Genomic DNA, 18,247 nt, shown 5'->3' on the forward strand with positions numbered 1-18,247 from the left:
CCACCACCCGTCCTGGCTGAATGCCTACCCTCACACACTCTGTGTGAGGCATCCGCACAGGACGTACAGGGCGGTGTACCCCTGGCCTGGTGGCCTTCTGGATCCGCCCCCTTTTCTCCTCCGTCAGCCCCGTCGTCCATGCCGTGTGCCCCCCCCTAAAAATTTTCTGGGCTTGCCTCACGACCGTCCGACGACGACCCTGATCACGCCGTAGCTCCTCTCAACGGCGCGCCTCCACCGTCTCTTCTCCCGGCGCTTCCTCCCATGTCCAGCCCAAGAGCTGCCCCTGGACACGCTGCTTGGTCATTGGCGGGTGGGTTTTTCTGTCAAGGTCGAGATGAACAAACATACTTTAATTAGTTAAAGTTTAAACACAAAACAAGAAACGACTCGTGACGTCCAACGGTATCAATGACCGAACACGGAACAAAAACCCACAAACCCAAAAGGGAAAAACATACAGTTTAAATATGGCTCCCAATCAGAGACAACCAACCACCAGCTGACACTCGTTGCCTCTGATTGGGAGTCACTCAGGCAAACATAGAATACAACAAACTAGAATGAACACCAACATAGAAATACACACATAGAAATGAACACACCCTGGCTCAACATAATGAGTCCCAGAGCCAGGGTGTGACAGGGAGAGGATAGCTGTACTTGATTGTGATCTGATTGAGACCACGGTAATCAATACACGGGCATAAACCCCCATCCTTCTTCTTCACAAAAAAGAAACTCGATGACACAGGGGAAGTGGATGGCCGTATGTATCCCTGTCCCAGAGATTCGGCGACATATGTCTCCATAGCCGCCGTCTCCTCCTGAGACAGAGGATACACATGACTACGAGGAAGCGCAGCGCCTACTTGGAGGTCTATCGCACAATCCCCCTGTCGATGAGGTGGTAATTGAGTCGCCTTCTTTTTACTGAAGGCGAGCGCCAAATCGGCATATTCAGGTGGAATGTGCATGGGGGGAATTTGGTTCGGACTTTCCACCGTCGTTGCCCCTACGGAAACACCTACACACTGCCCGAAACACTGATCAGACCATCCCTTGAGAGCCCTCTGCTGCCATGAAATGTTGGGGTCATGTGACATTAACCAGGGGAGTCCCAACACCACGGGAAACGCAGGAGAATCCATCAAATACAGACTAATTAACTCCTCATGGCCCTCCTGCGTTTTCATCTTGAGAGGTGCTGTGACTTCCCTAATCAATCCTGACCCCAAAGGACAGCTATCTAAGGCATGGATGGGGAAGGGCACATCAACGGGTACAATAGGAATCCCTAACTTATAGGTGAACTGGCGATCTATAAAATTCCCAGCTGCGCCTGAATCTACTAGCGCCTTATGCTGGGAAGAGACCTCGAAAAACATAACAGTAATACACATATGCGCACCAGAGAGCTCTGGGTGAGTTGGGTGCCTACTCACCTGGAATGACTCATCAGTGCGCTGCCTACCGCCTCGAATCCCAGGAGACCCTCCCCAGCACCGACCAGCAGTGTGTCCTCTGCGGCCACAGTTGGTGCAGGGGACGGCCTCCCTCCTGGCCACTCTCCTGGTCTCCCTAACACCAGCACCTCCGAGCTCCATAGGGGTCGGCTCGGAAGTGCTGGGGGATGGAATGGACGGCCCTGAATCCGGACGTCCGCGGGTAGCCAACAGGGTATCCAGGCGAATAGACATGTCCACCAGTTGGTCGAAGCTGATGTTGGTGTCCCTGCAGGCCAATTCCCGACGCACGTCCTCCCTCAGGCTACATTGGTAGTGGTCGATGAGGGCCCTCTCATTCCATCCCGCGTTGGCAGCCAGCGTCCGGAAGTCCAGCGCAAACTGCCGATGGTGGTGGTATCGTAGGAGGAGGTGTAGGCAGACCCCCTCTTTCCCATCGCTCCATAGTGCTCACCACCCGTTCCATGGCGGTGCCGAGGGCCTGGATCATGGCCGCTTGTTGTTCAACGCGTTCCTCCACTGATCCAGCTGGCACCGCCGCTCCTGCTGACTCCATGTGAGGTGTGTGATTCTGTCAGGATAAACGTGTATGCGGTGAACGAAGTCAAGCGCAGGACACCGAGAGACTGGCAGATGTACTTTACTAATAAACGTAATGAAAAGTACAAAACAACAAAACCTCCAAAACAGGGAGGAACAAATATCGCAATACACAGTCCTGCCGAAAACAAACGGAGAACAATCACACACAACAAACGAATGACAGACAGGGGTATTAAAGGGAAACCATCAACACTAATGGGAAACAGGTGTACACAAAGCACACCAATCTAGATGATTGCTGAAACCTAGATCGGTGGCAGCTAGTACTCCGGGGACGACGAACGTCGAAGCCTGCCCGAGCAAGGAGGAGGAGCAGCCTCGGCTAAATCCGTGACAATGGCAAGACCTGAAAATGGTTGTCTACCAATGATCAACAACCAATTTGACAGAGCTTGAAGAATTTTGACAATAATAATATGCAAATATTGCACAATCCCGGTGTGGAAAGCTCTTAGTGCCTTACCCTTAAAGACTCACAGCTCTACTCGCTACCAAAGATGCTTCTACAAAGTATTGACTCAGGGGTGTGAATACTTATGTAAATGAGATATTTCTTTATTTCATTTTCAATACATTTGCAAAAATATCTAAAACATGTCTTCACTTTGTCATTATGGGCTATTGTGTGTAGATGGTTGGTTTTACAATTTTGAATTCAGGCTGTAACACAAAATGTGGAATAAGTCAAGGGGTATGAATACTTTCTGAAGGCACTGTACCCTGCCCCCACCCCAATGGACATTTATCATGCTGAATAGCCACCACTACTCCTCATGGTGGGCAAGACCATGGAGCCAAGGTGGCCAGGAACGATTCCCTTACCCAGAGGGCTGAGCTGGAACAGGCTCACTAGGGCCCCTGTGGGAGGTCATGGCGGGCGAGCATCATGCTATCCTCCAGAGCTCCATTCCTAAGAACACCAGTGGGCCTGACTATATCCAGCTCTCCCCTGTGGTTGTGCCACCAAAGGTCATCTGTGAGAGGATGAGCATGGAATCATGGCAAGCAGGGTCTCACACAGGCAGGTCCCTGACCAGCGAGAGTCCCGGCAAGGGCACATCCTCTAAGAGAAAGAGATCAGAGGACGATCTCAGTAGCTAAACCAGTGAAGGTAGCCGTTAAAATACGTTTTCTATTGATGTATTTAACTACATTTAAATGTGCTTCGTAAGATGGACAATAAAGTACTGTTCTATTTTATGTCTCTGTAGTGCCAAGGGGCTGCCATAGGACAGCCACAGATCTGACACTTCTAGCCCGGGAGGCGTTCAGCTAGAGGACACACCCTCAAAGAGGAAGAGAGCATCAAAGGACTCTGCCATTTTCCTTTTTTTAATTTTTTAATTTTTTTTATTTTTTTAGTCATTTAGCAGACGCTCTTATCCAGAGCGACTTACAGTTAGTGAGTGCATACATAATTTTTTTATTTTTCATACCCCCCGTGGGAATCTAACCCACAACCCTGCTGTTTCAAACGCCATGCTCTACATCCCTGCCGACCATTCCCTCCCCTACCCTGTACGACGCTGGGCCAATTGTGCGCCGCCCCATGGGTCTCCCGGTCGCGGCCAGCTACGACAGAGCCTGGATTCGAACCAGGATCTCTAGTGGCACAGCTAGCACTGCGATGCAGTGCCTAAGAGGAACAGGGAGTCCAGCCCTTCAATGAGCTCAAGCTGCTGCCAGCTAGAGGGCAACCCTCTGAAGAAAAATATGAAGTATGAGGAGGACAGTGGCATCCCCAGTGTGCTAGTCCCAAGTGTACTTTCGGTCTCCCTTAAGAAGACTTGGGATGGGAATCAAATCAAATCAAATCAAATCAAATTGTATTGGTCACATGCGCCGAATACAACAGGTGCAGACATTACAGTGAAATGCTTACTTACAGCCCTTAACCAACAGTGCATTTATTTTAAACAAAAAAAGTAAGAATAAAACAACAACAAAAAAAGTGTTGAGAAAAAAACAGCAGAAGTAAAATAAAGTGACAGTAGGGAGGCTATATATACAGTAAAATAAAGTGACAGTAGGGAGGCTATATATACAGGGGGGTACCGTTGCAGAGTCAATGTGCGGGGGCACCGGCTAGTTGAGGTAGTTGAGGTAATATGTACAGTGGGGAAAAAAAGTATTTAGTCAGCCACCAATTGTGCAAGTTCTCCCACTTAAAAAGATGAGAGAGGCCTGTAATTTTCATCATAGGTACACGTCAACTATGACAGACAAATTGAGGAAAAAAAATCCAGAAAATCCCATTGTAGGATTTTTAATGAATTTATTTGCAAATTATGGTGGAAAATAAGTATTTGGTCACCTACAAACAAGCAAGATTTCTGGCTCTCACAGACCTGTAACTTCTTCTTTCAGAGGCTCCTCTGTCCTCCACTCGTTACCTGTATTAATGGCACCTGTTTGAACTTGTTATCAGTATAAAATACACCTGTCCACAACCTCAAACAGTCACACTCCAAACTTCACAATGGCCAAGACCAAAGAGCTGTCAAAGGACACCAAAAACAAAATTGTAGACCTGCACCAGGCTGGGAAGACTGAATCTGCAATAGGTAAGCAGCTTGGTTTGAAGAAATCAACTGTGGGAGCAATTATTAGGAAATGGAAGACATACAAGACCACTGATAATCTCCCTCGATCTGGGGCTCCACGCAAGATCTCACCCCGTGGGGTCAAAATGATCACAAGAACGGTGAGCAAAAATCCCAGAACCACACGGGGGGACCTAGTGAATGACCTGCAGAGAGCTGGGACCAAAGTAACAAAGCCAACCATCAGTAACACACTACGCCGCCAGGGACTCAAATCCTGCAGTGCGAGACGTGTCCCCCTGCTTAAGCCAGTACATGTCCAGGCCCGTCTGAAGTGCATTTGGATGATCCAGAAGAGGATTGGGAGAATGTCATATGGTCAGATGAAACCAAAATATAACTTTTTGGTAAAAACTCAACTCGTCATGTTTGGAGGACAAAGAATGCTGAGTTGCATCCAAAGAACACCATACCTACTGTGAAGCATGGGGTTGGAAACATCATGCTTTGGGGCTGTTTTTCTGCAAAGGGACCAGGACGACTGATCCGTGTAAAGGAAAGAATGAATGGGGCCATGTATCGTGAGATTTTGAGTGAAACCCTCCTTCCATCAGCAAGGGCATTGAAGATGAAACGTGGCTGGGTCTTTCAGCATGACAATGATCCCAAACACACCGCCCGGGCAACGAAGGAGTGGCTTCGTAAGAAGCATTTCAAGGTCCTGGAGTGGCCTAGCCAGTCTCCAGATCTCAACCCCATAGAAAATCTTTGGAGGGAGTTGAAAGTCTGTGTTGCCCAGCGACAGCCCCAAAACATCACTGCTCTAGAGGAGATCTGCATGGAGGAATGGGCCAAAATACCAGCAACAGTGTGTGAAAACCTTGTGAAGACTTACAGAAAACGTTTGACCTGTGTCATTGCCAACAAAGGGTATATAACAAAGTATTGAGAAACTTTTGTTATTGACCAAATACTTATTTTCCACCATCATATGCCAATAAATTAATAAAAAATCCTACAATGTGATTTTCTGGATTTTTTTTTCTCATTTTGTCTGTCATAGTTGACGTGTACCTATGATGAAAATTACAGGCCTCTCTCATCTTTTTAAGTGGGAGAAATTGCACAATTGGTGGCTGACTAAATACTTTTTTTCCCCACTGTACATGTGGGTAGAGTTAAAGTGACTATGCATAAATACTTACTTAACAGAGTAGCAGCAGCGTAAAAAGGATGGGGTGGGGGGGCAGTGCAAATAGTCCGGGTAGCCATGATTAGCTGTTCAGGAGTCTTATGGCTTGGGGGTAGAAGCTGTTGAGAAGTCTTTTGGACCTAGACTTGGCACTCCGGTACCGCTTGCCGTGCGGTAGCAGAGAGAACAGTCTATGACTAGGGTGGCTGGAGTCTTTGACAATTTTGAGGGCCTTCCTCTGACACCGCCTGGTATAGAGGTCCTGGATGGCAGGGAGCTTTGCCCCAGTGATGTACTGGGCCGTACGCACTACCCTCTGTAGTGCCTTGCGGTCAGAGGCCAAGCAGTTGCCATAATCAGCTAGTGGCCTGGGAAATTCAGAGTCCGAAGAGAGTCTTAAGAGACGGAAGGTCCAGTGAGGACAGGGACTCGTCTCAATTTAAGACGACAAATCTCAACTAAACTTTTGCACGTTGTTGAATTTGTTTTGTTTGTTGTTGCGATTGTTTTCTTTGTGGTTCCAACTAACCAACCATGGCCAATAAATTGTGAATTTATTACAGTATTATTAAATTAGACTAATAGAACATATATAATTTCCTAAATCTGCATTGTCCTTGAGTTTCTTATTATCATAACTTGAGATAGGATTTGATTATTGCTTAGAAATGGCCTACCGGTACATTACTATTGTCAGAAGTAAATAATTTGGAAAGAAATTAATGAAATAGCCTAGAGAACATCTCATAACCAATAAACTCAGTGAACATAAATGTATTTATTGCTGATAAATGCTGCAATGAGGGCCAGTGGTGGAAAAAGTACCCAATTGTCAAGATACAAGTAAAAGTGAAAGTCACCCAGTAAAATACTACTTCAGTAAAAGTCTAAAAGTATTTGGTTTTAAATAGACTTAATTATCAAAAGTTAATGTAATTGCTCAAATACAGTGCATTCGGAAAGTATTCAGACCCCTTGATTTTTTTCCACATTTAGTTACGTTACAGCCTTATTCTAAAATTGATTTAAACGTTTTTGCCCCTCATCAATTTACACACAATACCCTATAATGACAAAGCAAAAACAGGTTTTTAGAAATGTTTGCTAATCTATTACAAATAAAAAACTGAAATACAGTGAGGGAAAAAAGTATTTGATCCCCTGCTGATTTTGTACGTTTGCCCACTGACAAAGAAATGATCAGTCTATAATTTTAATGGTAGGTTTATTTGAACAGTGAGAGACAGAATAACAACGACAAAATCCAGAAAAACGCATGTCAAAAATGTTATTAATTGATTTGCATTTTAATGAGGGAAATAAGTATTTGACCCCCTCTCAATCAGAAAGATTTCTGGCTCCCAGGTGTCTTTTATACAGGTAACGAGCTGAGATTAGGAGCACACTCTTAAAGGGAGTGCTTCTAATCTTAGCTTGTTACCTGTATAAAAGACACCTGTCCACAGAAGCAATCAATCAATCAGATTCCAAACTCTCCACCATGGCCAAGACCAAAGAGCTCTCCAAGGATGTCAGGGACAAGATTGTAGACCTACACAAGGCTGGAATGGGCTACAAGACCATCGCCAAGCAGCTTGGTGAGAAGGTGACAACAGTTGGTGCGATTATTCGCAAATGGAAGAAACACAAAATAACTGTCAATCTACCTCGGCCTGGGGCTCCATGGAAGATCTCACCTCGTGGAGTTGCAATGATCATGAGAACGGTGAGGAATCAGCCCAGAATGACACGGGAGGATCTTGTCAATGATCTCATGGCAGCTGGGACCATAGTCACCAAGAAAACAATTGGTAACACACTACGCCGTGAAGGACTGAAATCCTGCAGCGCCCGCAAGGTCCCCCTGCTCAAGAAAGCACATATACAGGCCTGTCTGAAGTTTGCCAATGAACATCTGAATGATTCAGAGGAGAACTGGGTGAAAGTGTTGTGGTCAGATGAGAACAAAATGGAGCTCTTTGGCATCAACTCAACTCGCTGTGTTTGGAGGAGGAGTGATGCTGCCTATGACCCCAAGAACACCATCCCCACCGTCAAACATGGTGGTGGAAACATGATGCTTTGGGGGTGTTTTTCTGCTAAGGGGACAGGACAACTTCACTGCATCAAAGGGACGGGGCCATGTACCGTCAAATCTTGGGTGAGAACCTCCTTCCCTCAGCCAGGGCATTGAAAATGGGTCGTGGATGGGTATTCCAGCATGACAATGACCCAAAACACACGGCCAAGGCAACAAAGGAGTGGCTCAAGAAGAAGCACATTAAGGTCCTGGAGTGGCCTAGCCAGTCTCCAGACCTTAATCCCATAGAAAATCTGTGGAGGGAGCTGAAGGTTCGAGTTGCCAAACGTCAGCCTCAAAACCGTAATGACTTGGAGAAGATCTGCAAAGAGGAGTGGGACAAAATCCCTCCTGAGATGTGTGCAAACCTGGTGGCCAACTACAAGAAACGTCTGACCTCTGTGATTGCCAACAAGGGTTTTGCCACCAAGTCATGTTTTGCAGAGGGGTCAAATACTTATTTCCCTCATTAAAATGCATATTTATTAATATATTTGCAAAAATGTCAAAAAACCTGTTTTCACTTTGTCATTATGGGGTATTGTGTGTAGATTGACGAGGACATTTTTTGTTTAATCCATTTTAGAATAAGGCTGTAACGTAACAAAATGTGGAAAAAGTCAAGCGGTCTGAATACTTTCCGAATGCACTTTATATGTAAGTATAAATAATGTCAAATTCCTTATATTAAGCCAATCAGACAGCAGGATTGTCTTTTTTAAATGTATTTATGGATAGCCAGAGCCACACCCCAACACTCAGACATAATATACAAACAAAGCATTTGTGTTTAGTCACCAGATCAGAGGGATGATCAGGGATGTTCGCTTGATACATGTTTGAATTAGACCATTTTCCTGTTCTGCTAAACATTCAAAATGTAACAACGGAATGTAGTGGAGTAAAATAAAAAGTTGTCCAAAATATAAATAGTAAAGTACAGATACCCCCGAAAAAACGACTTAAGTAGTATTTTAAAGTATTTTTACTTAAGTACTTTTCACAACTGATGAGGGCAAAGCAGGGGAGAGTTTGAGGACTGCAAACGTAAGAGCCGTAAAATAAAGAAGCGGGAGGGGACGTCAACCAAACACATACACATAGCGCAATGAATGTCATTTAATATTTAATCCCGAGCGCTGGGATTTCGGTTTCCGCACGGTGCCTTTTCCTGGATGCGAAAACAGGATTAGGGAGGGTTCAACGCCCTATATAACATAAGTAACTATTATGTATATTGTCACTATTGAACAGACATAGTTAGGTAAACTAAATTTATCGTCCTACTACACCATTTGTAAAACTAGTCTTTGTAATAGCTAAATAAATAATTGAAATGGAGCGCTGGAAAGGCAGAGTAGCTCTCGTGACTGGAGCCTCGGTCGGGATTGGAGCCGCAGTTGCACGGGCACTTGTCCAACACGGCATGAAGGTTGTCGGATGTGCCAGGAATGTTGACAAGATAGAGGTGAGCAAATATCAAACAATGTAAAAGTGAGAACTGTCGCAATCATTCACAGTAGTAAACTACAACAGTCCCTCGGATGGCTGAAGTGCGCCAAAAGACCAGTTTGCAGCTAGTTGGCAGTGGCTAGCTAGCTATTTTTCTCACTGGATTATCTATGATACAGTAGCTAGCGTTAGCCAGCCTTCTAGCCTTCAGTGAAAAAATACATATTTGTGATTGACATTGTTGGCCTAGCCAATTGAAATAAATGTAACCTTTTAAACATATTTTACGCAATCCTTACATGCGAGTTGCATTGATTTAATGCAATTTGCTGTCATATTTATTGTTGTTGTTTTGTTTGTTTTATCAAAGAGATTGCAAACTGCATTTAAAGTAGCCTAAAGGCTGTTATTAACATTATTCACAGAATAATTCCAGTCCTGGTATTTTCTAAGAAATCTTCATGCACCATTTAAATGTAAAAAAACGTAACTACATAGCTAGTAGTCACTATTATTTGTCTCTTGTTCAGTTATACACATTCTCTCTTTCCTCAGATTTAAACAGATGTGGCATGTCTTGTCAACATTGTATCACTGTCTTCTAAAACAAATGAATATTTGTAACTGCTCCAGGCTAGGGCAGAATGGTCCCCAATCCATGACATTTGAAAGACTCCACATACACTTAGCCTAGTTCCTCTGGATTAATCAGAAACTAGAGCAGTGACTGAGTGCCATTACAGGGCGTTGCAACCTATAGCCTAGACCAGCCTTACCCTCTTCCATTCATAAGGAAGACTCCCTCCACTATGAAAAGTTTGGAGTTATTCCATTACTTACCTACAACAAATTGTTATAATTCTATTATTGCATTTTATTATTCTACAAGTCACTACCTTTTGATAGTATTGTTGATTGACTAGTTCTGACACCTTGCTTGACCACAAAGCAAATTGTTAAAAAGACATTAAGCAATTGGCTATTTGTTCTGTGTTAGAATAGGCTTGGTTTTACACAAGATTCCAATGGCACTTTTACAACCACAGGCCAGCTCTAGTTGGCCAAATATTTGGCGAGTGAGGGAAAGATGTCAGATTGTGTGGAGGCTGGAGGGTGAAGACTGAGCAACAAGCGTTCAACTCCCCCTCTCTGGGACCGACTGCATCACTTTTATGAGGCCTCTGAGCGTTGTCTGTGTTTGAGCTGAAGGGAAGGTGGGACAAAGCTGGTATTTTACCCCCTCTGCCATGCCCACACTGGGGACTGGTTGTAACAGTGCCAAGAAAGGTATGCTCTGACTTAAAGTTGGGGTTGTAACTAGGGCACTTTCACATATCTCTGTACGGTCTGGATCCTAGAGCGTTTGGTACCCTGATCTGCGAATATAAAGGATGTGTGAAATGAAAACGAACCCTGGCTGAAACTAATCCTGGACCTGCGTGAGTAGCAAGGCCAAGATCCAGGACCAGAGTACCAGGCATTGTGACGCAGCAGCGCGAGTCGCTTTGGAACTTTTTGCCAGTTGTAAACAAGTTAGCTTGCTAACGTCATGTAGAATATGCATCTCACATATCGCTTCCTTAAACGGTTATTTTCAGGTCTTGTGAAAGCAAAACGTATTTTGTAGATTTCTCACAAACTGAACTAGGGAACCGAATTTCATGTGTCCATCGCTATTCAATTGTTCTCTACTTCCTCCTTTGGTGCTCTTTTTCTACTTGGGGAAAATGGTGTGATGAGTACAATGTAGGCTCCATATCCCAAGAGTGCTGTGTTCTTTGAAGCCTGAATGAGTGGAGTTGACACAGGCAGAGACAGCAGTAAAGGCCATTGTCTCTGAGAGGGTAGAAAAAGGGTTGAAAACAGAAAAGGAGAGTATAATGAGATGGAGGGAGATGTATGGTCGCCAAGGGCTGCCTGCAGGAATAGGAGCAACTTGGCTTCCAAGAAGCAGCAGCCAGGCCATTACTGAAATCATTGACATTGAACAACCCATTCTCACATTGAACCACCCCATTCTCTAATTGAAACTGATATCTAGCCCAGAATGGCATACCCAACCAATAATTCACTGTGGATTGCATTGATGAAAGATTCCTGACCCAAACTATAACTAGGCCCCGCCCCTGAGTTTTTGCTGGTCAGGTCACATGGTCAGGAAAAACCCAGGGCTCAATGGCCTTATAGGTAGGTTAGGCTATATGGAGCACAAACTGATACTAAATGCAAGTAGAACTCATAAGACTCAGGCACAGATCTGCAAGTAGCCTAATCATGTTTCTTTTAGCCCTCTATCCGTTCCTGGCCCACATACCTTATGTAGCTACAGTAGGACTGTGGTGACCGCTTACCTTGCATAATGCTATAGTAATTACCAAGGTGATTCAATATAGCCTCTTAATGAAATCCTATGATAGTAAGTTGAGACCTTATGTTTCAGTGACTTAACTAAGAAGATTCACTAGCGACTAGCCTATGCATTCATGGATTGTATGCATGTGCTGGCCTTGCTAAGTGGTTGTTTACATTCAGGAGCTCTTTGACTGTCACATAAAAGCAAAGTGCCGTGGGCTACATTTAGGCTAGTGCATTTAGGTTAGTTGTGTCACAGACAGGCTGATGGGTTTGTTTTGTTGTTCTCCAGTCCCCTTTGGGTGTTACACAGAACGACAATTGTGATTTATTACTTAGACCAGGGGTAAGCAACTATACTGAATATAAAAAATATAAACGCAACATGTGAAAAGGTGTGGGATAACATTCCACAGCTTGATCAACTCTATGCGAAGGAGATGTGTCGCGCCGCATGAGGCATATTATGGTCACACCAGATACTGACTGGTTTTCTGATCCACGCCCCTACCTTTTAAAAAAAGTTATCTGTGACCAACAGATGCATATCTGTATTCCCAGTCAAGTGAAATTGATAGGTTAGGGCCTAATTCATTTATTTCAATTCACTGATTTCCTTATTTGAACTGTAACTCAGTAAAACCTTTGAAATTGTTGCGTTTTTATATTTTTGTTCAGCCGCGGGTAGATTTTTGTCGGGGGCCTGCAAATTTTATTTATTTATTTATTTTACCTTTATTTAACTAGGCAAGTCAGTTAAGAACAAATTCTTATTTACAATGACGGCCTACACCAGCCAAACCCGGACGACGCTGGGCCAATTGTGCGCCGCCCTATGGGACTCCCAATCACGGCCGGTTGTGATACAGCCTGGAATCGAACCAGGGGGTCTATAGTGACGCCTCAAGCACTGACATGCAGTGCCTTAGACCACTGCACCACTCGGGAGCCCAAATTCACCACAACTAAGCCCAAAAATAGATTATTTTCATATACAATCATTTCATACATTGACACACAATCACATATCAATTTTTTTTATTTGTGGGAATACTTGGGAACAGACTTCCAAAATATATAAATATATATATTTTGGAAGTCTATTTTTCTTTTTTTTCTTTTACTGAACTTTGGGGGGTTGAATGTTAAGAATTTCTTAGACTCTCAATCAGTTTGATTGGTAAAGAATGAGAATAGATTCAGCCTAAGCAACAAATATTGATGCATTTGTCCTGCTTTGCTCTGCCATGTTTCAGCAGTTGCACCCACATATGTCATACATTGCACTCTAATTTAATACTGTATATGCCACTTAGCAGACTAACTTATCTAAAGCAACATTTTAAAGAAATCTGTGTTGGAACGAAAGCCCCAGCTCCCGACACCTCGTAAATTTCCCCACACGGGCCGACAAGCAATTTATAACGGTAAGATTACTTTTGGCCCTCCGTGGCATGCGCAAACTTAGCGTGATAGCAGGTTGGGCCAAAGAGGATTCAAGATTCAGCTGAGAAATTGGGTAAAAAGGCATCTAACTCGTGGTTGTGACAATATTACTGGACCTTTACTGTACAGTGAGTGCATACATTTTTAGCGCCACACTCTTAACAACAGTACCACAAACCACACAGGACTAAACCTATGCACTGAGACTGGTTTCAGTGTGGCTCAGGGCAGGGGGAGGTTGGGGGGGGGGGGGGTCAGTGAGGGTGTTTGTCATTTAATCTATGAGTGGCTGCACTTTGGGCTCAGCCGATTCCTAGAAAATGTGTGAGTGGCGGTCTAGGCATGATGCAGGTCCAGCAGGAGGATCATGGTGTCATCCTTGGATCTAGTGTGAAATAATTCAGCTAGAATATTCCACTGACCTTGGCTTGAAGGGGGTGGGGGGGAGGGGCTAACAGAGAGGGAGGGGCCCCAGCCCCCTGTCTCAGTTGGCGAGATGAGAGGACGGAGGAGAGAGGATGCAAATCTAATTGATATAAGGCCAATATCAGATTTTCCTAAACAGCCCCCCAGTCCAGTCTGTCATGTTTGCCAAAGATGGGCCAGTGTACAGTATGTAAGGGTATAATTGGCTTTGCTCTGCTTGTGAAGGGTAGGATCTGATAGGAAGCTGAGGAGGATTGGTCTGGCCCTGGCCTGCTGTGATAGGAGTAGTGTTCTGTGCTGCTGTGCCTGGCCTATATCTTAAATCTGAAGTTCTCTGTGAGGTGTTAAAGGTTAGAAATCTAGGCTATCTACTGGGGTTGCCAAACTTGCCTTGAGGGAACATAGGTTTATAAATCACACAGGCAAAATGCATTTGACATGACAGCCAACTTTTTTTTAGCCTTTTACAGCACCGTAAAGCTCCAGGAGTATGTGGTTGAATCCTTTGATTAGCTCTGTGTTAATGTCAGCCTGTCAGCAGAGCTTTTGTGGTACATGGCCCTGGTCAGTCCGGACCACTGGTTTCACTGTACCAGGGTTAAAATGTAATGTCCAACAACATTGTTGACTTGAGTTCTAGATTGTTCCTTTGGGAAGGGATTGGCTCATGTTCTCTCCCTCTCCCTCTTTCTCTCTCGGTTTGACTCTTCTACAAGAAGCAATCAAACAGGAGCTATTTACCTCAAAAAATATATTTGATTACTCAGCATGGCCTCAGAAGACTCCAGAAGAGAAGCCCATGACAAGTTATTTTGGTCTCGGAGCTATCAGAAAAATGATGTCTCTTCCACAAAGAGATTTCACCTGAATCACCCGTGGATTGTCTTGACAAACAAATCAGTGTATTTTCTTCTGACTGTCATGTCAGTGCTCAGAAATAGACTCAGCAGCAATGTGGATGGATTGTGAATGGCCCTCCCTTGGGTCATGTAGACAGGGATAGTGGGATGCTTTTCAGGCTTAGCTTTAGTGCCCGTTCAGTCCGGGAGGTGTAAAAAGGTGTTCAATCATGTTTCAAAGGACTGTAGCTGACACTGTAGAAAGTTAGTGAGTATTTTCCCTGCTCTGGCTCCTCATTCCTGTGGCGTTAGATGGGGCTCAGTAGCCTGCTTCCAGATCTGTTTGTGCTGTCTTGCCAAATCCTATGGTCATTGTCATGCCAAGTGACCAATCGACCGTAGTAGTTGGCAAGAAAACACAAACAGATCTCGGACAAGGCTTGGGGCTCAGTCAGTGGATTGTGAATAGTGTCGTCTCTCTGCCCGGCCCCAGTCCGCTACCCATTGTATCTGTGAGGCTTTTACTGTGGTGCCACTGGAGTGTCAAGCTAGGATTTTAGTTGAGTAGCAAAGGTCCAACAAATACAATATCTTGTAGGTGTAGGAGTTCTGCCCTTTTTGTCCTACCTTTTACTGTATGTCAAAACTACACAAGACATAATCATATTCTTGACACAACAAATCTTTCAATGTGACCGATGTATCTCTTCATCCTATCATCCCACATGTAATCTTTCGTGGACAGATTCTTGTGGACAGATGAAACGGTGAGAATCTGTCAAGGCTCACATAGAATTATGTGATTACAATCAGCAGTAGTTCTTGGTTTTGGGTTTTCGTTATTGATTATTTGGACGAATCAGGATTGGGCGAAGGTGGTGCTTAAACTGGTGTAGTGATTTTTAAGCCTGCGTGCGGATGATAAAGCCACCAGATTCCACAGCCACAAAGCTGGCTATATTGTAAAAATGTATGTTTATAATTATTTTTTTATTTTTTTTGGCATGATAAATGCGGGTGAAATTAGCGGAAGGGAGGAGTTTGTCTGAGAGTTTCAGTTTGTGAGGGAGGAGACTTCGCTTCCTTCCTTTGCACAGAGGTAATCACAATTGTTAACGGCATTCCCCCCAGAAGTAAAAAAGGATATGATAAACTTTCGCGAGATAATTACTTCTGGCTAACCGAGACAGTTTTACCTGTTGGGGAAAAGGTTTTTATTATTATTATTATTATGACCTGAACAAACAGTGTATTCAGTCCTTGAAAATATATGTCAGCATGTTGAGGTACCTGCAGTGCAGGTAGGGTATTTGATGAGTCAATTCACCTCCCAGCTCATTACATTTTTACATTTTAGTCATTTAGCAGACGCTCTTATCCAGAGTGACTTACAGTTAGTGAGTGCATAAATTTTTTTCATACTCATAGCTCATCTGCTCATCACTAATTCATTGGCAGAAGTTTGTCTGACCCACAGCATTTTCCCACTGACTTATGATTTTTCATTGGGCTCTGAGCGGACAAACCACTGCATCTAGTCTATCTGATAATGGTGCGATTTCCCCGTGGTGAGATCTGCAACGGAGACACGTTCACAGTACACAACAACACCCTCATACACCTTAAAGTGGAATTGACTGCATTTTAGCAACATGAAATCTTATTTGAATCTACACCCCCAGGAATAATATTTTCTGAGAAGTGAGCACATAGGTCATTTTTCATAAATTCATAGAATCTAGACATTTTTGCAAATGTATTATAAATAAATAAATAAACAGATACCTTATTTACATAAGTATTCAGACCCTTTGCTATGAGACTCGAAATTGAGCTCAGGTGCATCCTGTTTCCATTGATCATCCTTGATGTTTCTACAACTTGATTGGAGTCCACCTGTGGTAAATTCAATTGATTGGACATGATTTGGAAAGACACACACCTGTCTATATAAAGTCCCATAGTTGACAGTGCATGTCAGAGCAAAAACCAAGCCATGAGGTCGAAGGAATTGTCCGTAGAGCTCCGAGAAAGGATTGTGCCGATGCACAGATCTGGGGAAGGCTACCAAAAAAAATTCTGCAGCATTTGAAGGTCCCCAAGAACACAGTGGCCTCCATCATTCTTAAATGGAAGAAGTTTGGAACCACCAAGACCCGTCCTAGAGTTGGCCGCCCGGCCAAACTGAGCAATCGGGGGAGAAGGGCCTTGGTCAGGGAGGTGACCAAGAACCCAATGTTCAGAGTTCCACTGTGGAGATGGAAGAACCTTTTCAGAAGGACAATCATCTCTGCAGCACTCCACCAATCAGGCCTTTATGATAGTGGCCAGACAGAGGCCACTCCTCAGTAAAAGGCACATGACAGCCTACTTGGAGTTTGCCAAAAGGCACCTAAAGGACTCTCAGACCATGAGAAACAAGATTCTCTGGTCTGATGAAACCAAGACTGAACTCTTTGGCCTGAATGCCAAGCATCACGTCTGGAGGAAACCTGGCACCATCCATACGGAGAAGCATGATGGTGGCAGCATCATGCTGTGGGGATGTTTTTCAGCGGCAGGGACTGAGAGACAGGATGGAGGGAAAGATGAATGGAGCAAAGTACAGAGAGCTCCTTGATGAAAACCTGCTCCAGACCTCAGACTGGGGCGAAGGTTCACCTTCCAACAGGACAACGACCCTAAGCACACAGACAAGACAACGCAGGAGTGGCTTTGGGACAAGTCTCTGAATGTCCTTGAGTGGCCCAGCCAAAGCCCGGACTTGAACCCGATCGAACATCTCTGGAGAGACCTGAAAATAGCTGTGCAGCAACGCTCCCCATCCAACCTGACAGAGCTTGAGAGGATCTTCAGAGAAGAATGGGAGAAACTCCCTAAATACAGGTGTGCCAAGCTTGTAGCGCCATACCAAAGAAGACTCGAGGCTGTAATCGCTGCCAAAGGTGCTTCAACAAAGTACTGAGTAAAGGGTCTGAATATTTCAGTTGAATACATTTGCAACATTTTCTAAAAAACTATTTTTGCTTTGTCATTATGGGGTATTGTGTGTAGATTGATGAGGGGGGGAAAAAACAATTTAATCCATTTTAGAATAAGGCTGTAACGTAAGAAAATATGGAAAAAGTCAAGGTCTGAATACTTTTGAATGCACTGTATAGTAAGGCATTTGTGAAAATTCTATAGCAATATGGAGTGGGAAAGCGGCCGTGCGTTTGGACAATTAATAGACACTGCAGTTAATAAAACCATCTGTCCTGGCCAGGACCGGAGTCTACGCAGACCAGTGCGCCATAGCCAATCAGTGCTACAGTGGACCTATATGCAAATAAGCCATTTGCCACACGGGCCTGCCATCACTCACTTTGAACTGGACTGTGTGTTTACAGGCAGTAGCAACAGCACGACTTTAGATCATTAGAACGCAATCGCCAAAAGCCACGAAGTACAACTGAATGGATTTCTGCAAATATGTAAATACCATGGAAGTCCTTACATTTTGAGAACTTCACAATCATATTGATCAAACAACCATGAAAAGGTAGGCTCTCTCTCCCTCAGTTGCATATGCACATCAACAACAACAAGATCAACAACTAATGCTAGCCAGAGAGAGATGAGCTAAAATCTAACGAGGAAACATTAGATAAACCCTTTCAAACTTTTTCAGCTAGTTGGCCGTCAAAATTGCACTGATAAACGATGGGGAATACTAGCCTGCTCGTCCTTCTGCAGCTTGCCTGCCAATTCATGCTCGTCCCAACCCACGTTTTGTCAACTGAATGGGAACTTGCCTGCCTGCTCATTTGATCAATGCCAAATATATTTGATTGACAACTAAGAGATAT

The 18,247-nt window shown here is 44.2% G+C and overlaps 1 protein-coding gene across 1 annotated transcript in view; it reads left to right on the forward strand.

The window, feature by feature from the left end:
* The first annotated feature begins 9,012 nt into the window (after positions 1-9,012).
* The window catches only part of LOC311136408 (dehydrogenase/reductase SDR family member 11), a 57,471-nt gene continuing 48,236 nt past the window's right edge, over positions 9,013-18,247 (forward strand). Inside the window, exon 1 of the mRNA XM_084170526.1 lies at positions 9,013-9,352. Coding sequence (XP_084026652.1) covers positions 9,221-9,352 — 132 coding nt within the window. The 5' untranslated portion in view covers positions 9,013-9,220. The remainder of the gene's footprint in view (positions 9,353-18,247) is intronic.

Source organism: Coregonus lavaretus (assembly GCF_964263955.1).
Source record: "Coregonus lavaretus genome assembly, chromosome: 10".
Lineage (NCBI taxonomy): Eukaryota > Metazoa > Chordata > Actinopteri > Salmoniformes > Salmonidae > Coregonus > Coregonus lavaretus.